The sequence below is a fragment of the Doryrhamphus excisus genome, linkage group LG17, assembly GCF_037039965.1.
Source record: "Doryrhamphus excisus strain RoL-2023G ecotype Guam linkage group LG17, RoL_Dexc_Guam_v1.1, whole genome shotgun sequence".
Lineage (NCBI taxonomy): Eukaryota > Metazoa > Chordata > Actinopteri > Syngnathiformes > Syngnathidae > Doryrhamphus > Doryrhamphus excisus.
Window position 1 is genome coordinate 339,804 of NC_136373.1, and position 19,331 is coordinate 359,134.

Sequence of the window (19,331 nt, forward strand, 5' to 3'; positions counted from 1 at the left end):
ATTAACATGCATAATTATCATTTGGAAAAAAACACGTACAATGTCAAATCCATGTACTGTGTTGCCGGCATTCAGTATTACTGTGTAGTTACTTCCCACTGTTTAATTCCTCCGGGGGGGGGGGGGGGGTGTTATATATATATATATCAGTAGTGTATAGACGACAGCTTACCATTATTGACAATACAGGACTATATTGCCAAATATCAGGCCTATAATGTCATTTCCTGGTTGTTTTTGTCACACGTGCTTCCAGAAATGTAAATATTAGTCAATGACAACCCAACTGAACATAAAATGCCAGTTTTAAATATTTATATATATATATATATATTTTAAAATATATTTTATCATTAAGAGAAAAACAAAATCCAAACCTCCATGGCCCTCTGTGAATATGCGTTTGCCCCCTACGGAAAGAAAGTAATTGAGTTCTATCTGTCTAGAAAAGCCATTTCTGAAGCTTTGGGACTCCAGCAAACCACAGTGTGAGCCATCATTGATAACAAATGGCAAAAACATGGAACAGTGGTGAACCTTCCGACCAAAATGACCCCAAGCTCAGCGACGACTCATCCAAGAGGTCCCAAAGACTCAGACCTCAAGGTCAGTGTTGATGGCGCCACGCAAGAATTGAGTCCCTGGAGGAAAACTACTGTAATGCTTAAAGGCTTATATAACTGTTGTATTTGCATTGGTATGCTTCATTAACAGTATGACGGACTCATTTATCCTGTTAACTACCGAGTGCTCAGCCTAGCATTTATGAATAATACTATGGGTGCCTTTTATGTGTTGTTTTACACTAGACTTACTCGGGATCCACTTCCTGTGTAACAGTATGTTATATTGTTTGCAACTTCAATGTCATCTATCTTGCTTAATTGGAAGTCACTGGGACGCTTTAGCAGTTACGCACAGGGCCGCCGCAACCTGGTCAGCTAACGAAGCCACACGGTAGAGAAAAAGTTCTTTACTGTACCTCAACGTCGCCGCCATTTTGGATCCGTCATGGCGGTTCTAATGAAAACTAGGGAATGTGCTGACCGTCATGAAGCGCCTTTCTAAAAACAAATGTTAGGTTTATACATTCATACACGCACTGATAAACTAGGGAAACATTAGGCACCAAAAACTGTCACTTTCTATGGGAAAAAACCGCACCGGGGATCGAACACCTACCTTTATATTGAAAGCGAGCCATTCGTTTAAGCTACAATTGCAATGCTAATGTTTGATTTTATTTGAAGGTATGAGTTGGAATGGAGTACACCACGCTGTTCAAACCGTCCGAGCTCAGCTGAGCCTTTTAGTGGTTGTTGATCCAGATTAAGCGGTTTTACACAAAAAGTTGCATTCTATGAAAAGCACTTCCCAGGACCAAGACCTATATATATATATATGCTATACATACGGAGCTTTAGCCATACAGTGTATCAGTATATCAGTGTAACACTGCCCCCTTGTGTCAGCCTGCCGACAGTGCGGATGCCATTTCATTGAGGCACCGGTTGAAGACTACGCTGAATGTCGGGCGAGAAAAATGTTGTCAGAACCACAGTAATATTCCAGGAAACATTTATTGATATGCGCAAGAGAAGGTGAATTAAAACCATGGGAAATATTTGAAACGCCACCTACCGTTTGGGTGACTTCAAAAGGCCAATGAAGTGAGTAGATCAGATACTTCATCGGTTAATGTGTACGTTTATAAATAAGTCCCATCCAAAAATGACACTACCAGCAGTAGTTATTACGATATGCCATCATGTCCAAATTGGAGAAGTGTCAAGGGACGCATTTTGGAATGGAATGCAAACAAAAGCGTTGAACGCCTGAATGCATGTGTTGGTCATGTACAGTATATGATCAGCAAAGGTCATATCTCATCTTTAGACAAATCCATGAAAAGAGCATGTGGAGATGGAGGAAGCTCATTGCAAACGTGAAAGGGTAGAAAAAAAGAACACGACGGATTCTTTTGGTCTTCAGCCGTTCATGACCATCCTGACCAGTTCTGTGAAGAAAGAGGAGACAAAGGAAACATGAGAAACGCATGTGGAGGCTCATCACCCAAATTGAGCCCAGATACAAAGACAGAAGGGTCATCTCTATCCCCTATTGACCCAAAGCGTTTGGCTAGGTCTACATTCCAACAGGAGCTGGTTAGAGAAGCCATCTGCCCTGAACGCTTTCCTCAAGCCGAGATGCAGAGAAGGGAGAAGATCAAGGTAACGGCCAGCTACAAATTTGTCTTTCGTCAGCACAGAGGAGAAAACAATTAGCGTAAGTGCAACTTGTCTTGTTAGTAGAAAGGTGGGGGGCTGGTCCATTCTCCCAAAGCTGGCAACAAGTTGATGGGAAAGCTAAAGGCCTACTTGGAGTGGAAAGAGCAACGTCTAACACCAACAGAAGAACTTCATGGACTAGCGCCGCTGACATGCAAATGAGGGGCGGCCATGTTATCCCCACAGCCACCAGCTGCAATGACGTGACAGTGGGCACCAGGCTTTCCCTGAATGATACCAGTCGCTACCTAGTGTGCCCCCCACGTGCCCCACCTGAGGAGGGGCCTGACATGCAGAGGGGCATGCTGCAGCCAAGAACCCGACAGACTGCTGCGGGGGGGGGGGGGGGGGGGGGGGCAGCAGGCGGCTACAACCGCACCAGAACCTCAGAACTAAGGCTGAATCCCAAGTCTACCCCTTGGCCCTTGTCTTACCCCGTACCCCTTACCCGCGTTCACAACGATCAAGTGGTGTCCCAATTGTCTTTAAACGGAGAGGAAGTGCTCAGGGCTATACACCCCGTCGTCGGGGACCACACTTGAAACAAAAGGGGAAGGCGGAGCTACAACTCTTGCTACAGTGCTGCTTGTAAGCCATTAGAGATCTTGTCACAGCCAGCAAGCGGTGACGGGTGATGTCATGATAATGTCCCATTTCTTAGCGGCTTCTTCCCCTTGGGCCTACGATTTAAGGGGTAAGACAAAGGGGAGGCGCTGAGGGGTGGAACGGGGATTCAGCCTGAAACAGAGAAGGACCACAAGGCTTTCCCGGCAGGTTCTACTACTTTGACCCTGCGCATCTTTTCACCATTTCCCAATGAGCAGAATGCAAACTACATTTTGAAGTGTTAGGGAGGCCTATTGTGAGTGGATGATTATTAAAAAGCTAGGAAGGAGGAAAGCCTGTTCGTGCCACTTGGTGGTATACCCAATGCCCGTACCGGCCCTCAGCCTGACATGATGTGGCGCACAAACACTGTGGAGGAAGAACAGTTAACACACGTTGAGTGGAGTGACTTTGAAGGCTCTGTCAAAGCAGTCAAGTCAGCATGTCTTGGAAAACATCCACACCCACCCACCTGAGCACAGGCCTGCCCAGCATTGATGCAGTGCTTCCAAGGTTGGCAATGAAATGAATACTATACTTCCTTTGGTCAGTTAATTCTATCCTACATGTCAACCAAGATTTAATGCGTGTATATAAAGGATTCCACTAGTGCCTACTTTGGTTAAAAAGTTGCATTTCCAACATTTTGCCCCCCAATCTCACCTTCGTAATTGATGCAGCCATTTGCGTCTTCGTGCCCTGCGAGGAGTGTCTCCACTTCTTCTTCTGTCATTTTCTCACCTGAAAAATCAACAGATTGAACTCACTTTTTTATCAGATGTACAACTGTTAATATGTTTCCATACTGTATATTATTATTATTAAGTACAGTTAAAAATGTGAGCAGTAGTATCCAACGCATGTTTTCTGACTGTGGCACAGATATCTATCCAAGCGTTAGACATGTCTTACCTAGTGTGGTGAGAACGTGACGTAGCTCTGCACCCATAACTGTGCCGTTGCCTTCCTTGTCAAATACACGAAGTCCCTCAACAAAGTCTTCCATGGAGCCCTGATCTTTATTCTTAGCGATGGTCTGGAGCATGGGCAGGAACTTCTCAAAGTCCAACATCTTAGTGTTCATTTCTAAAAACGCGTGGAGAACACAACACAGTAAGCAAGTTGGACGAGCAGCAACCCCCCCCCCTGCAATGTAGTAATATGTTAGCTTCACCCTCAGCTTTGGGGTTGCCCAGGACCTTGAGGACATCAGCGGTGACGGGGTTCTGTCCAAGGGCCCTCATGACATCCCCACACTGAGTGTAACAGATCATCCCATCTCCTGTTCTGTCAAACAGCAGGAACGCCTCCTTAAACTCTGGAAAACACAACACATTACAAGAAGGGATGGTATTTTGTGTGAAAAAGAAAAACATGAGTAGAATAATTCACATGCAGGGTCAGAAAACGATAGAAGAGAAGAATGAGGAATGAAAATGGTGGAAACTATGAGCAAGCACACAAAGCAAACAGCTAAAATTGTCACGACTTGCTTAAACAGTCTAAAAGTAAAAGAAGCAGGCAGTGCACCATTTGGCGCTGACATATCACTTATAGAGAAACACGATTGTGGTCATTCATCTACAATTGAGACCTTCTGGTAGATTCTGAAGCATCTGGAATAACCCGTTTATGTGTGAGCACGCGGGGTTGTTCCTGTGTACATGCTAACTCCAATCAATTGGGGTATCGCCATCAAAACAGTGGCGCACGGACAACGCCTCGATGCACTGAGAACACGTCATTCCCGTTTCTTCTTCCTGTATCCAAAAAACAACACTAGCACGGCGGATATTGAACCGGGGCCTCATTTATCCAAACGCACGTGGAAATCTGACTAAAAGTCTGCGTACGCCAGAAACTCCAAATGTGCATAAGGACAAAAATATTTTGACCTAAAAAAAAAAACCTCCACCCCTTCTCACCCCCTCCACACGTCTTCATTTCATAAATGGTCAATGCAAAGAGGCCAAATTCAACGACCCTTGATTGCATTTGGCTCCATTCTTCTGAATCACGGCTGCTGAGACGCCGAAGACGGAGAAGCAAAACGGAGGTGGAAATCCTAGTTGGAGATCTGGAGGCACATAAAAACATATTGGGAGGACACAGCAGCGGCCCAACAAGAGGAAGATGAGCGAGTCCACTGTCAACAGCGCCAGTGGAAGGGGGCGCAACGGGGCAGAACTACAAAAAAGTGGTGGGATGTCAAGGCACACATTTCCATGTTTCATGAGCAACTCCCAATGTGAGCAATTTCATGCTAGAAAATACAAACAAATAAAGCAATATATTGGCATTTGATCTCATAAATTCAACTTCAAATCACAGCAAGCCAACTACTAACTTCATAACGTTAGTTGATCAATACTTAACAGTTAACAGGATTCTGGAATACCAATGCAGCGCTTCAGTTTGTCCACTATCTAAGTATTTATCTTTGCACTGGTTAAGCCTGTAATTGGGCAATCTAGTGAGTAAATAAATGTTTGTCAAGGCACTTCCCCACCAAACAATGCTGCCAAGGTAGCTCAGGCAGTGTTATGGAGCTTTTTCCCCTGGTGAAAGGAATGTGTCTCTTCCCTTTTCCCTTGTGGCAATACAGGACTTCTCCCACACCATATTTGGTAATAGAGGAGTGGAGGAAAAGAGGAGGAGGAGTGTGCAACAAACATGGCCAATTATGTCCACAATGACTCAAGTCCATCATTGTGTGGACCAAAAAAGGGTAAGCTTGGGACAACGAGCGTCTTGGAGAAGATAAGGCAAAGTTTACCGTAGCCTGACACAAACCAGAGACGATATATGGACAAAAGAACTTTGCATGTCTACTACGGTTAGCATAACAGGCAGTACAAATGCATGACTGAACACAACACACCGCAACACAGTCAGAGCTGGCATGTTTTGGAATGTTATGGGAATACGACCGACTAGAAGCCCCAATCACAACACATGGTGCGTTTAGTTCTTCATGCAAAGCAAAACCTTGAGACTCCAAGGTAGCCGGCAGTTATTTCCGAAGTCAGTCGCCCATTTACCGACTTACCATGAATCTGTTGCAGGTTAAACCCAATCTGTGAAAAAACAAGCAGTTGCAAGTGGAAAGGAATGAAACTGTGTGAAATAAAGAGGAAATTAAAAGCGCTACTGCTGTGACAGGAGGCGGCCAAAAGGCAAGGTGAGAAGGGACAAAGGCTAATCTGAAGCAAGCCACAATGACAGCATGCATTCGAAGAGTGAAAGAGTGCAAACTCACCCTGGATTTGATCGTCCGTGAAGTCAGACTGTGGAAAGACACATTTAGCTGGGTGAACATGGCTTGTGTGGCGGCTCGGTGCTAAGCTAGCTCCGAGTAACTACTGCTTTTAAACATGTCGTTCACATAATATAGTAACGAGTCTTTAACATGTCTGTTGCACACATGATTAAAGATGTTTTACAACATAGAACCACGTAAACGTGTGCGTGTTGCTTCCATATTTAACCGTGAAGGCTGACGCTAGCTTCAAAAAAGTTGCACTTCCGCTAGCAAGCGGCCAGCACAGCGACATTTTGAAACGAATGTAAACGCCTTTTAAATTCCAACATACTTTCCCGAAACAACCACATTAACGCTAAACGGCGTGTACATCGACACATTTGTTAGGAAGAGTTTAGAGGGAAACACTCACCATGACTGAGGCGGGTAAGTTGTGACAGAGATATCGGCAGGGTAAAAAAGATCGTTTGCTCGATGCGATGGGCGGGGTGACAAGAAAAGGCTTGGAGCTTTCCGTCATGACGTCATCACGGTGCTGTGGATCGAGCCATATATAGAAGTGGGAACCTACTGCAGCTTTGGAAAGGAGACTATATCTCCCTTAACTATTGCATTTAATTCTCCTCCATGTAATGTGGTTATAAGGTACTTGATTGTCTTTAAGTTGTTATTTTGATTGATGGTAGAGCTAATTATTAGTCCTTCCTCTTCTCCATGTCTCAGCATTGTTTATGTTCACCTCATGTGCTTCACATGAGCTAACTCTCTTTGACTTGGTCAGGAGCTCAGGAGGACTCGTTAGGACGTGGGAACATTTTTATCTCCAACCCGACTTGGACATTAACACGCATGAAGCTGCTGGACTCCGAAAAAACAGCCACATGCTGTTGGGAACACTGAAGTGGGTTGGATGGCAAGGTTTGTTGATGCGCATCACCAGTTAATGCACGGCTCCATTAGCGCCTCAGGCACTCCCGCTTCCATATCATTCTTATTCTTATCATTCATAGCAGTGATGTCATCCTACACGGCCTGATTGGCTTCTTGCTAAATACTGTAGCTTTTCCCCAAACGAGAAATCTCATCACGGTTTGATGTTGTTACACTATTCAGTCTGTTCTGTTATTGATATAGCAAAAATAAAACGTGTTTAAAATGACGTGACAGGTATGTTCTATCATATGTCTTATAGGAATACTCAACATTGGAATTATACTCGGGTGAGATCATCATTTAGAGCGTGTACACATTTACATGTGTGCATTGAGGAATCTGCATGGACATCAGGATTCTAGAATAAGCCAGCTATTATTTTTCATTTAGCAATTTTTCCTATACTCCACTTCCACTCTGACACTTTCATATAGAGTATAGCAAGTAGAAAGAATATATATATTGGAATTGCCTGTACTACATTTTAGTACACACACAAAAAGAAGCATTTCTCCCTAAAGAGACTCAATGTCAGCATCACTCTCGGTGACCTATTTCTTTATTTAGCTTAGCAATCTCTCGGCTTGGGGCTGCCATCTTTATCTGAAGTGTGCTACCATGCTAAATCATCTTCAATTCCGTGTTTGTTCAAGCAAACTGATTGGTTTACGAGGTCTCCACGTTATCTGACAACAAACTACTATTCGTTCGTCCTTTGCTCGATTTACCAGCTAAACATAATCACACATCAGGTGATTCACGGGGAAACGTCCACATAAGCTTGGTCACAAAACACCCCTGATATTTTCCACTCACCTCCAAAGCACTGGGGTCAAACAGGGAATCTGATGCTGGCCCCATCCTTGGTTTCTGCTCCTGGGCTGCTTTTGGCAGGCAGGGGAAAGGGGGCCCCAATCTGGGCCGGGTCACCGGTGAAATTGGGTTCTTTGTAGATGCTTCTCTTTTAGGAGCCATTCTTTGCCCGCTCTGGACGGCCTGTGTCTGAAATTAGCTCCAGCTGATGGAAGCGACGACTTAGTGAATTAAAGTGTGTCAGTTCAGTGGAGGGGTTGGTTGAGGGGAAAGAGCGGGCGATGATGCTCAGGGACCACAGGGGTGGGCACATGGAACAGGGAGGAAAGGCGTCAAAGTGTAGGAAGAGCTACGGAATAAGGAGCAGGAGGGAAATACAATGAATAAGGATGACGTGTGCATGCCTTATATTTAGGTCGGAAAGGTGTTTATGTTTATGGAGCAAAAACTCTTTTGTATTCTGACCTATTTCCGCAAAACAGCGTCACTTAGTGGTGCTGTGTGGTATGTGCAGACCAGAGAACGGTTACCAGCTGCGACTCGGTTCCCATCCTTCATGTTAATGAGCCGTTCAAGAGAACCGGTTCTTTCGTGAACGTCACAACACTATCAGTAGTACGACACAATAATCTCCTATTATCACAGCAGGCACCACCTCCTCATAACCCTCAATAACCCATCTATGTGAGCATACTTCAATCTTTAACATATTAAATACATATATACACACTGCACACTCTGGATTTGACTTGGCTGTCAGGAAATCGGGAGCGTCTGGGTTCGAATCTCTGCTTGGACATCTGTGTGTGGAGTTGGCGTGTTCTCCCCGTTCGTGGGTTTCCTCCCACATTCAGCCCAGGGTGTACCCCGCCAACTGGGATAGGCTCCAGGATAAATCCCGCGACCCTAGTGAGGATAAACGGTGTAGAAAATATATATAAGCATGCTGCGTTCAAGACCACCTTGTGTTGTGTTGATAGTCTTGCAAGTAAATAAATACGAGTATGCGTCAAACTACATTGAAAGCGCTTCAACCTTTGTGGATTTGGGCCGACTAGTGTGACATTTACTTCTACTGTAGATTGTGTATTCATGTTGCAGATCTCTACTACAAAACTATATACCGATATGTGGTATTTTGTGTATTTGATTGTAGTTTTAAGATTGACCACGAGATGTCAGTGTTGCCACAGTTCTCAAGCTACTACATCGGCGACCGTTCAACTCATTCGATCTTGATGGTGAAAATAAATCAATAAAGCTTCATGGGTGTGTCCTGATAAGCATCTCTATCAATCCATCTCGTACTCAATGGGCCCTGAAATCGCCTTATTCATGCGTGTTGACGTTCAAACAATAGCGACTAACGGCACTTGTCACAAGTCAACAATTCACTCTCTCTAATAGCAGCAACATTCATGCAGCCGAAATATCATCAACTATTCATCAACAAAATAAATACATGTAAAAAACAATAATACAATACAATAGTGTGATACTGTCGTGATATTATCGTGTCGAGCGGCTTTGCATTGCTGCACCAAAATGTTATTGTGTTGTGTCAGCCATTGAGCATCTGATTATGACGAGTGCTGAGCAGACGGCTCAGTGTCAAAGAGTTTAAGAAGATTAGCAGGCCTCACGTTTTTTCCTATCATCTCCAACAATAATCCAACACGAGAAGCCAATCAACAATATCGCCGCTTTTCAATTAGGAAATTGCATTTCATCCTGTTAACGGCCAGTATAGTCAGGTGATTTGTGACATATCGCATGTTCATTTTCATAATTGCCGGACAATTCATTTCACGGGAATTCTACCATCCCAATCCTCTTTATTCATTTGATCATTGGGTGCGAGCAGAAATGGAATTAGTGCAACTTGAAGGAGATGTTTCAACAGATCCTGTGAGATGTCCCTGCTGGCTCATGAAATGATGGCGGTTCTCCCACCTAATGCCATTCAAAGCCTCGCCCCCCTGGTGGAGCAAATCTCCAAACCACCTGATTTATTTTTAATGATATTACACCCTCAGTTGGCTGTGTCATGGTAATAATCGGGCTGCTCCAGCTGCCTCCAGATCACATTAGCCGGGCTTAAGATTGGCAGTGCGGCCCGCTAAACAATGAGGCTCCAGGGTAGGGAGCTTAGCGGCGGGCTAGCCAATGGGCAGGCTGCAGGAGGTAGAGCATAGGAGAAGGCCGGGGTGCTCCGGTTCCCTATGCCCTGGAGGACTGGCACCATGGTTAAGTAGCTTCTTCTATGGGCCAGCAGAGCTTTGAAGCCACCACTAGCGGGCTCAGATCCCGTCCATTAGAACCACCCTGCCAAGGGGCAGAAAGGACGTAAGGAAGGAGGTGCCAGGAGTCGCCAGGAGCTCTGTGGCCCCCCCAAGTCAGTGACTACGACATCGCCAGTCGGGAAAAGCCATTTTGTGGATGGCATTTCCTCCTTCTAGAGAGTCCAATGCTGTAAAATGCACCGCAAGAAAGCTCCTGCAATCTGCATGAAGGATGGCCGGGCTTGTCTTCCTGCAGGATTTGCATAATGGTCACACTGGGAATCAGACCAGGCCACTTGTGGGACACTCGCACCTCCTCACAGACACACGGTGGCTCCTCGCCAATCACACCTCCTCAGGGGGGTCTGCCAGCTTCAACGCACCTGTACGTGTATTTGCTCGCCAATCGGTCCCACCGTCAGGCATCGGTCACACGTCGCACATTCAGCCAGCTTTTATGTTTTGTCCCAAATTGTTGTTTGGATCGGCGGGGATTTTGTAACGGGGGCCTGCAGATTACCACCGTTGATTAGTGGTCGGGTGTAATCCTTTCAGCCCCTCTCTCTCTCCAAAACACCCCAGGGATATGCCCGCCTCCCTCAGGACCGGCAGGATGGCAGATGGCTCCTCCTCCCCCTCCTCTGCCCCCTCCAACAGCACACCCAAAAACACTGTTGATGTCCTGGGACGGAGGTTGTAAACTATCCTGAATATGAAACCACAGGCACCTTTGTTTAATGGCTCTCTCCCCACTTAGTGAGAACTGCCCTCCAGCCAGATTCCCATTCTGGAGCTATCTGCCAGACTGGAATGTTTTCTAAATCCATTATCCCCGAGCAAGGACCAATAAGCTGCAAACAATCTGCTCGTAACGATGGCCCAATCATCGTCGCAAGATCTTACAAACGTACATTATGAAATGTTGGGCTTGCATACGACTGACGTGCCGCCCGCACTCAAACACTTCAAACACTCACTGAAATAGAAATGGAGAAATGACAGTAAAAAGCACAATGGGGGATCGGAAGTCCGTTTTCCCTTTCAACTTTTCATATTTGTTGGCCCTCTGATAAACGTGAAATAGAAATGGAGAAATGACAGTAAAAAGCACAATTGGGGATCGGAAGTCCGTTTTCCCTTTCAACTTTTCATATTTGTTGACCCTCTGATAAACGTGAAATAGAAATGGAGAAATGACAGTAAAAAGCACAATTGGGGATCGGAAGTCCGTTTTCCCTTTCAACTTTTCATATTTGTTGTCCCTCTGATAAACTGTAATGCATGCAAACCAGCAAACCTTTTATGTTGACTGCATAACAATACTATTTCATCACTCTGTGCCATGCACCCCCCCCACCCCCCCCAGCACGGCCCACCCCTCTCCCAAATCCACGCACACTCCATCTTTTATGATCCCTACAAGGGGCTCAGCTTTCAGGAGCGGTGCAGGGTGCATGGGTGCAGGGTGCATGGGTGCAGGGTGCATGTGTGTAGGGTGCATGTGTGTAGGGTGCATGTGTGTAAGGTGCATGTGTGTAAGGTGCATGTGTGTAGGGTGCATGTGTGTAGGGTGCATGTGTGTAGGGTGCATGTGTGTAGGGTGCATGTGTGTAGGGTGCATGTGTGTAAGGTGCATGTGTGTAGGGTGCATGTGTGTAGGGTACAGGGTGCATGTGTGTAAGGTGCATGTGTGTAGGGTACAGGGTGCATGTGTGCGGAGCTTTAATTCCTATTGTATCGGTGCAGTCGGTGTGTGTGTGTGTGTGTGTGTGTGTGTGTGTGTGTGAGTGTGTGTGTGAGTGTGTTTTAGCAAAAGAGGGAGATGAAGAGAAAGACAGGAACAAGGACCCATCTGTCAGCAGAGAGCACGGATCCCTCCCATTCCAAAATGAATCCCTGGGGACCGGAGTGAGAGACAACGCACTTGTGGCAGTTTTTTTTTTTGGAGGAGGGGGGGGGGGGGGGGTTGTTCCTATTATTTGCAGCAACAGAACTTACAAAGCTGGTACAATACTCGTCTTATTTTGGCTAACTACGAAAAACATTTGATCTTAGAAACGGAGCTTTGAAAAAGACTTTATGGACAGGAAAAGGTGCCTTTTTGTATCATCATCATCATCATCAGATGATGCAACAATTAGGCACCGTCATTTAGACCATTATAGATCATTATAGATCATTAGAATTAGTGCTATGGCCAACAGCACATTTCCGGGTTTAAAACTTCACCGTAAAGTTCAGTGATGCTTCTTATCATTTATGATGACATCCAGCGCTAGCATTGATAAAGTGCTAACTCCCTGCAGCTAAACGCTAATTAATCAGAAGCACTGATTCTCACTCCTGATGGTTCTAGCCCATCAGTATATGTGTATGTATATGTATATGTATATATATGTGTATGTGTATGTGTATGTGTTAGGTTAATTTAGGCTAAAAAAACAACTAAACAATTTGCATTTATATATGCATGATTTCAACCATTTATCAATTTATTGTGTTTTTTTTTATTATTTATTTGTATAAAAAATTGCGATAGGGAGGTAATATTAGAACCCCAATATGGAGGCAGTATAAGTTGAGTAGAAGTATCCAAAGAAATACAGCTGAATAGGTGCGGATTCTAGAAGATCTAGAAAGCTAAGTGCACTGGTTATTGTGTGTCGCTGCTCTATAGGAGTCCACAACTCAATACAAAATACATGTAACCATTTTTGAGCGCACTTATACATAAGCACGAAAATGTGTAACCACAAAACGCCATAACCTGGGGACTACCAACTACACTCACTTCCTTTCCTCCAGAACTTCCTTCTATTCCACTTCAGGGCATGATGGCGTGGGAAGGCTTTTATTTACGACGACGGTTTAGCTTCAGCAACCTTGTTGTTCTTTATTACTGTACTTGATGCAGTAATACATACGGGATGTAACTAAATATCAGATGAGATGCGTGCACGCAACATGACCTCTTCCAGAAGGTTGGCTATCTGTGTTACGGCTTGAATGGGAGCAGGATGCAATTCCCATTCAGTTGAACAGGCAGTCATTTGGGAGAGCGATGTGGGGATTGTGGGAGACGATACGACGGTCCTATTCCCTGTGCAGGCTGCAGGTGTGATGGAGGCCACGCTGGCTCATGGGACCCGGGGCACTGTATGTGAGGGAATACCTGGGGAGGGCTTGGGCACGGCACGGTGGTCTCCACACATGCACTCGTCTGTATGGCGAGGAGCAGCCTAGCTAGTCAGCTAATATGGTTTATTTGACACAGGGCACTGATTCGGTTGCAACATGAATGAGTGTCATCGTAGACTCTTTGTCGATTCTTTCATTTCTTTAAGTTAAGACAATCAGGTATGCAATTAGCATTCATGCTCGAGAAGCAGGAATCATCTCAGGCTGAATAGGAGCATCATTTGACGTCTTACTAACTTCCTGGTGTTTTGCTCAATGTAGCGTGTTAGCGCCATCTCCTTCACGGCCCCAACCTCCTTTCGGTTGATCTTCTTACTGCCATCGCTGACTAGACGCAGGAGGTCAACGACTTTTTTCACCCAATCTTGCTGAAATGTAAGCGACATACGCTTTCATATGGCGGACATGTTGATAAATGCTTGTTGATGGACCACCATCATCGTTCTCTAAAAGCTACACTAGTCTAAATCAACACAAAAATATGCCAATGCTTGAGATGGGAAACCTGGAAGAGTTTGTAGCTGTGGAGTGGGTTCATGCCGCATTCCCCAGCATGCTTTGCGGTAGTTAAAATGATCACTTTTGACTGTCTCTGACCATTTTTGGACCCTTTGTATGGAGTTGCTGACTCCTGTAGAGCAGCTACACACAATAACTAGCACAAAAAAGGTACTAGATCTTGCAGAATCTGGAGCACTGTTTGTCGGACACACTTTGCCAGAAGCACAGCTGGTACTGTGGAGCTCAGAAGCTGGACGTGAGGGCGCCGCATGGACGCACAGCGTGTCCCAAAATGAAGGTACCTTCCTGGAGAGCGTGCTGCTTCTGGCTTGAGAAAGACTTTGTCAGATCAATAGTGGTGGGGGCAACAGAGGGGGGGGGGGGGGGCATGCGAAGATTGTGGAATAGTTGCCTGATTTCAAGTCAGTTCAATTCAAGTCTTTCCGGTTTATACGATGATTTAAACAAAAAGACCAAAAGACAAAAACGACATGAAGAAAAATTCAATTCCTCAATCATCCCATTTTTATCCAGATTTTCACCAAAACTGAATATTTACTCCTATTACTACTAAGTTTAATGTCCTCTAGTTTTTCATATAAATTGCCACTATGACGCCCCCTCCACTCCACACACGCACACGCACACGCACACGCACACGCACACAAGGCGTCCTCCTCTTTGTCCACATGCCTTTATGTCCACAGTGATTAGAACCGTCAGTGGATGGATAAATGCTGTTTCAGCACGAGACATCGTCCACGGACAAGCGAGTGATGCGTGAGCATCCAAGCAACAGATGCCCCCGCCCCCACCCCCACCCCCACCCACCCCCACGCCAGCAACACCGCCATCTGTCAGGGTCCTCTCCGTAAGTCGTTGGTGGAGCGCCCTCTCCCCGGCCGAGGATGCCGTGGAGTGATCCTCCCAACTTTTTTCCACGCATCCGGCAGAGCTCGGCGTGGATTCGGCAGAGTTTGGCCCGCCTCGTCTCTCCCACAGCTGTGCGCAGTGGCGCGCACAATGGGATCAATGCGGGGGCACGTGCAAGGCGCGAGACCCCCAAGAGGACAATGTGGGACCCCGCTGGGATGAGGGTCGCCACGCACGAGGCTGCCGGGCTTTTATTATGCCACGCAAACTGTGAAAACTCTTCAATGTGGAGAGTGGAAAAACAACACGGGCTTCGCTGGCGGGTCACAGACGGGGGGGGGTTGGGGGGGCTTTTGCATTAAGGGAATAAAAGCCACCCAAACGTGGACTTGGTAACCAAAATGGCGCATCCAATCCCTACCGAGGAGCGGAATATGACAATCAAATGCGAGGAAAGAATCAAAGGACGAGAATGACGAAAATGACGCAAACACCTGCTCTTTGCGCACCAAGATGGCAAAATCATTTCAATGCGCACACATGGACGCGCGTCTCCTCGGTCAACCAAGCAGCCGTACAGCTTGGGGTGGGGGGGGGGGGTTAATTAAGCGGAAAATTCCTAATCCGACCGACTAATCATGAGACGGACAATCGATTCCAAATAGTTAACTCAGGTCCCGAACATTAAAACCTACCGATGGTACCGATGGTACCGATGGTACCGATGGTACCGATGGTACCGATGGTACCGATGGAAGGCTGGACCACAACCTGACACTTTTATGCATTGATTAGAGCAGAAATGCACATGGGACAGATTATAAAACACAGAAATAAACATAAATATAAGGATTATGACGTAAGAGTAACAGATTGTAACATATGCTATTGTCATTTACATTTGATTTATTATCTTAAACCGCCAGCAAAACCTACTTATGGAATTCAAATATCTGCTTATTTGTATATTGATCACTTGATATTTATATAAAGTGACCCCCCCATTGTTATTTATACGGTATTTATCTTCTCTCTCCCCCCAATCTGCCTTTGTACACCCCCTAAATAAAACGGTCATTACGCATGCTCTCTCTCTCTCTCTCTCTCTCTCTCTCTCTCTCTCCCCCCCCCCCCCCCCCACGCCAACGTTGGAAAAGGCCACAAGACTGCCACGCGTAAATTGAGGGTGGGGCGTGGCCTGCGTGGCTCGTCCGCTTTAAGGCAACCCCCCCCTCAGCCCGCTGCAGTCATTTTGGGATGAAGCCTCCATGCGCACTTATGAAGAGTTGACTTTGGGACTTTGGGACTTTGGGACTTTGGGACGGGGCACCTGCTGACAGAAGGAACATTTTGGACTATTAAATTATTCAATTATTAGCAGCTCTTTTTCAAAACTATTTTGCACCTGAACATCGAGAATCCAAGCAGGTGAGTTTCTTCTGTTTATCTTCATTTGTAGTCAGAATTATTCCAATGATTGGCATCCATGCACAGAACATCTCAGCACGCATGGTAGGCACCCTCACGGAAGACGTCGAGATGGTCTTTTATCATCGTTTCTATTCTCATAATTGTGTGGCAAAACTTATGAATTCATACATTACAATAATCCGTATAGCACGTAATTATTATCTGGAACATTTCACCTGGAAACTATTTTAATCTCCCGCTTTGAGGACTCCGTGGAAGATTTTTTTATGTGACCTTTTAAGCTTCAGACTCCAAATTTGGAAAAAAAAGTAAATTCCCTTTTGTGTCGTTGATTTCTAATTTTGTTGATTTAATCTTTGGGCTTTATTTGCCGAGTAAATCCCATCATGGCCCAGATTGACAGCGTCCCTACGACGTCCACCCAGCCCGCCAGCAGGGGCCCAGCCATGCTCCCACGATCACAAAGCACCTGTACCTTCATCTTCTAGAGGAGCATGGAAGTAGATACTAATAAGGATATCATAACAGCTTATTCCCATCGCGTGCTCGTATGGGATCATATCGGAGCACGCCCACTGACAACATTCAACAACATTCCAAACGGCGGATGAGTAACTGATGACGTTTGTGTTCTCCGTAGGTGAAAATGATGACCAAACCGTTTGGGAAGAGCGGAGACGTGAGCGAGCTGGTGAGCTCCCTGGCCTGGCTGGATGAGGACGGCAGCTCTCAGGACGGAGAGGAGAACCCCGACATGGGTCTGATGGCAGGGGGGCGCCACCACTCCTGCGTGGAGCTGGGCAGTGAGGACATGGAGGAAGAGGAAGAGGAAGACGAGGAGGAGGGCGGTCCCAATGGAGGAAATGCTCCCAAAAGAAGAGGCCCTAAGAAGAAGAAGATGACGAAAGCTCGGCAGGAGAGGTTTCGTGCTCGCCGCATGAAGGCCAACGCCAGGGAACGTTCCCGCATGCACGGACTGAACGACGCCCTGGATAATTTGCGGCGAGTGATGCCCTGCTATTCGAAAACACAGAAGCTGTCCAAGATCGAGACGTTGCGGCTCGCCCGTAACTACATCTGGGCGCTGTCTGAGGTGCTGGAGAGCGGCCAGTCCCCGGAGGGCCACGGCTTCATGGAGATGTTGTGCAAAGGCCTCTCCCAGCCCACCAGTAACCTAGTTGCCGGCTGCCTGCAGCTGGGACCCACTTCACTGCTCATCAACAAGCTGGAAGACAAGTGCGGCGTCCCGGGGTTGGTTGGTGTGGGCGGTCAGGCAGGCCATCCCCTCAGCTACCCGTCCCCGGGGCTCCCCAGCCCCCCTTACGGCTCCCTGGAGGCGTCCCACCTCCTCCACATGAAGGGATTCAAGGGGCAGGCGTTTGACAACCCCTCCCCTAACGAGTGCAGCGGCGGCACCCCGCCGTACGACGGGCCCCTCACGCCCCCGCTCAGCATCAGCGGCAACTTCGCCCTCAAGCAGGAGCCCTCACCCCACGAGTCGGAGAGAACCTACACGGCCCACTCGGGCCACCACGCCCATTACCTCTCGTCCCACCACTACACCGCTTCCACGGCCGGCGGCCTCCCTGGGGGGCCCCAGGGCCATCCGCTCTTTCAGGCCGCCCGCTACGAGCTGCCATTAGATGCGGCGTTTGACTCCTTCGCTTCCTCTCATCTGCTGGCTTCTCAGATGAGCTCCATGTGAGCGTTGGCGCTACAGACTGCTGCCGCTTGCATTGTGGTGAGAATCTGAGACGACGCCCCCCCCCCCCCCCCCAGGGACCAATCACGTTGATCTACCTGAGACCTGTCACCTTTCATACGTTATTTATTTGCTTTGGTTATGATTTGAAGCTGATGTCTGGATGTCATATCACTGCAGTGACGAGCATCCCAGGGTTTGAACACTGAAAGCCAAGATGATGGACATCCGTCCGACCAGACAAAACATTTATTTATATCCATATTTAATATTTATCTTGCTCATAACTTTTAGTTTTGTTTCACTGCCTTCTTGGTTTGTTATCAGTCACTGCAAACTCGACTGTATTTAATTTATTTATTTGTCCTTCAGGTACTTCTTCATTTGCTCTCAATGGTTTTTGGGTATTATTGTTGTACATATTTTTGCTGTTTCGCACTTAATTGAATAAATATTTACATATTATATTCTATTTCCCGATAATATTTTCTTCTTTTCAAAATTTGTGTTCATGTTCTGGTAGAACAAGCACATTCGCTTTGTTTGGCTTAAAGGGGACCTATCAGGCTCATTTTTCAGCCCTTTGGATTGAGTTGTGGACTTCTATAGAGCAGATACACACAATAACCAGCACACAAAGCTTTATAGTTCTTCTAGAATCTGCACCTATTCCAGCTGTATTCCTTTGGATTTGTGCCTAATTTATTCCACCCATGGCCCGCCTCCGGGCACACTCACTCCGCTGTGATTGGTCACGTACCTAACTAGGAACCAACCCCATTTTCTAATATGGTGGGTATCGGAGTTACAATAAAGAAAGTATTTGCTGGAATGACCAAATGCACCAAATGCAATAACGTCTGCCTGAGCTCGTTTCGTAAACAAAGTATCAGCGCTTCGGGGAGGGCAGAGTCCGCCCCTCTGTGACATCACAAAGGAGCAGTTTCACCACACCTTCTGAAACCGAGCGTTTTGAGCCATCCCAAAGTTCTTTCAGGGCTCACTTCCAAATGCCCAAACCTCCTTATCTGAAACCTTGGCATGGTTTAACACCAGGATCCAACATTCCAACTACATTTATAGGGCAGGAACGTGGAAAAAGCATCATGGGTCCCCTTTAAGTAAGCTATGATAATGAATGTTACAAAAATGAGTAGCTCTTTTCCATTATGGAATGGTCTTTATTGTCATTATACAAGATGTACAACGAGATGGGAGATCATTTGGTAAAAGTAGCTCTCAAGAAAAAACCCTCAGTACCCCAAATACAGCCAAGTAGTACACATCGTCTTTGTGATTGATTTCACTCATGGATGATCGATATCGGCATCGGCAATAAAAGCCTGATGGGAGCATCCTAATCCTAAAAACCCGTATGAACCTCTTTTGGATGTCATGTTAGAACTGAACATGCGCGTGTATTTCCTCAGTGATCCCCAAGT

At 46.3% G+C, this 19,331-nt stretch overlaps 2 protein-coding genes across 4 annotated transcripts; one reads left to right on the plus strand and one right to left on the minus strand.

The window, feature by feature from the left end:
* Positions 1–1,561: 1,561 nt before the first annotated feature.
* On the minus strand, positions 1,562–6,701 carry LOC131136475 (myosin light polypeptide 6). Of its 3 annotated transcripts, none has more exons than XM_058083322.2 (7): positions 6,569–6,701; positions 6,154–6,181; positions 4,069–4,212; positions 3,807–3,980; positions 3,558–3,635; positions 3,229–3,263; positions 1,562–2,017 (listed from the first exon to the last, which is right to left on the minus strand). In XM_058083322.2, exons 1-6 carry the CDS (start codon positions 6,674–6,676, stop codon positions 3,235–3,237), a joined length of 561 nt encoding a protein of 186 aa, XP_057939305.1. In that variant the 5' UTR covers positions 6,677–6,701; the 3' UTR covers positions 1,562–2,017; positions 3,229–3,234. The 3 variants fall into 3 exon arrangements, with proteins under 3 accessions (XP_057939305.1, XP_057939306.1, XP_057939304.1); XM_058083323.2 differs by having other exon boundaries at positions 3,216–3,263; XM_058083321.2 differs by lacking the exon at positions 3,229–3,263 and having other exon boundaries at positions 6,569–6,700.
* Positions 6,702–16,033: 9,332 nt separating this feature from the next.
* Positions 16,034–18,361, plus strand: neurod4 (neuronal differentiation 4). The gene is made up of 2 exons (XM_058083320.2): positions 16,034–16,184; positions 16,828–18,361. Exon 2 carries the CDS (start codon positions 16,834–16,836, stop codon positions 17,890–17,892), a length of 1,059 nt encoding a protein of 352 aa, XP_057939303.2. The 5' UTR covers positions 16,034–16,184; positions 16,828–16,833; the 3' UTR covers positions 17,893–18,361.
* The last annotated feature ends 970 nt before the right edge of the window (positions 18,362–19,331 follow it).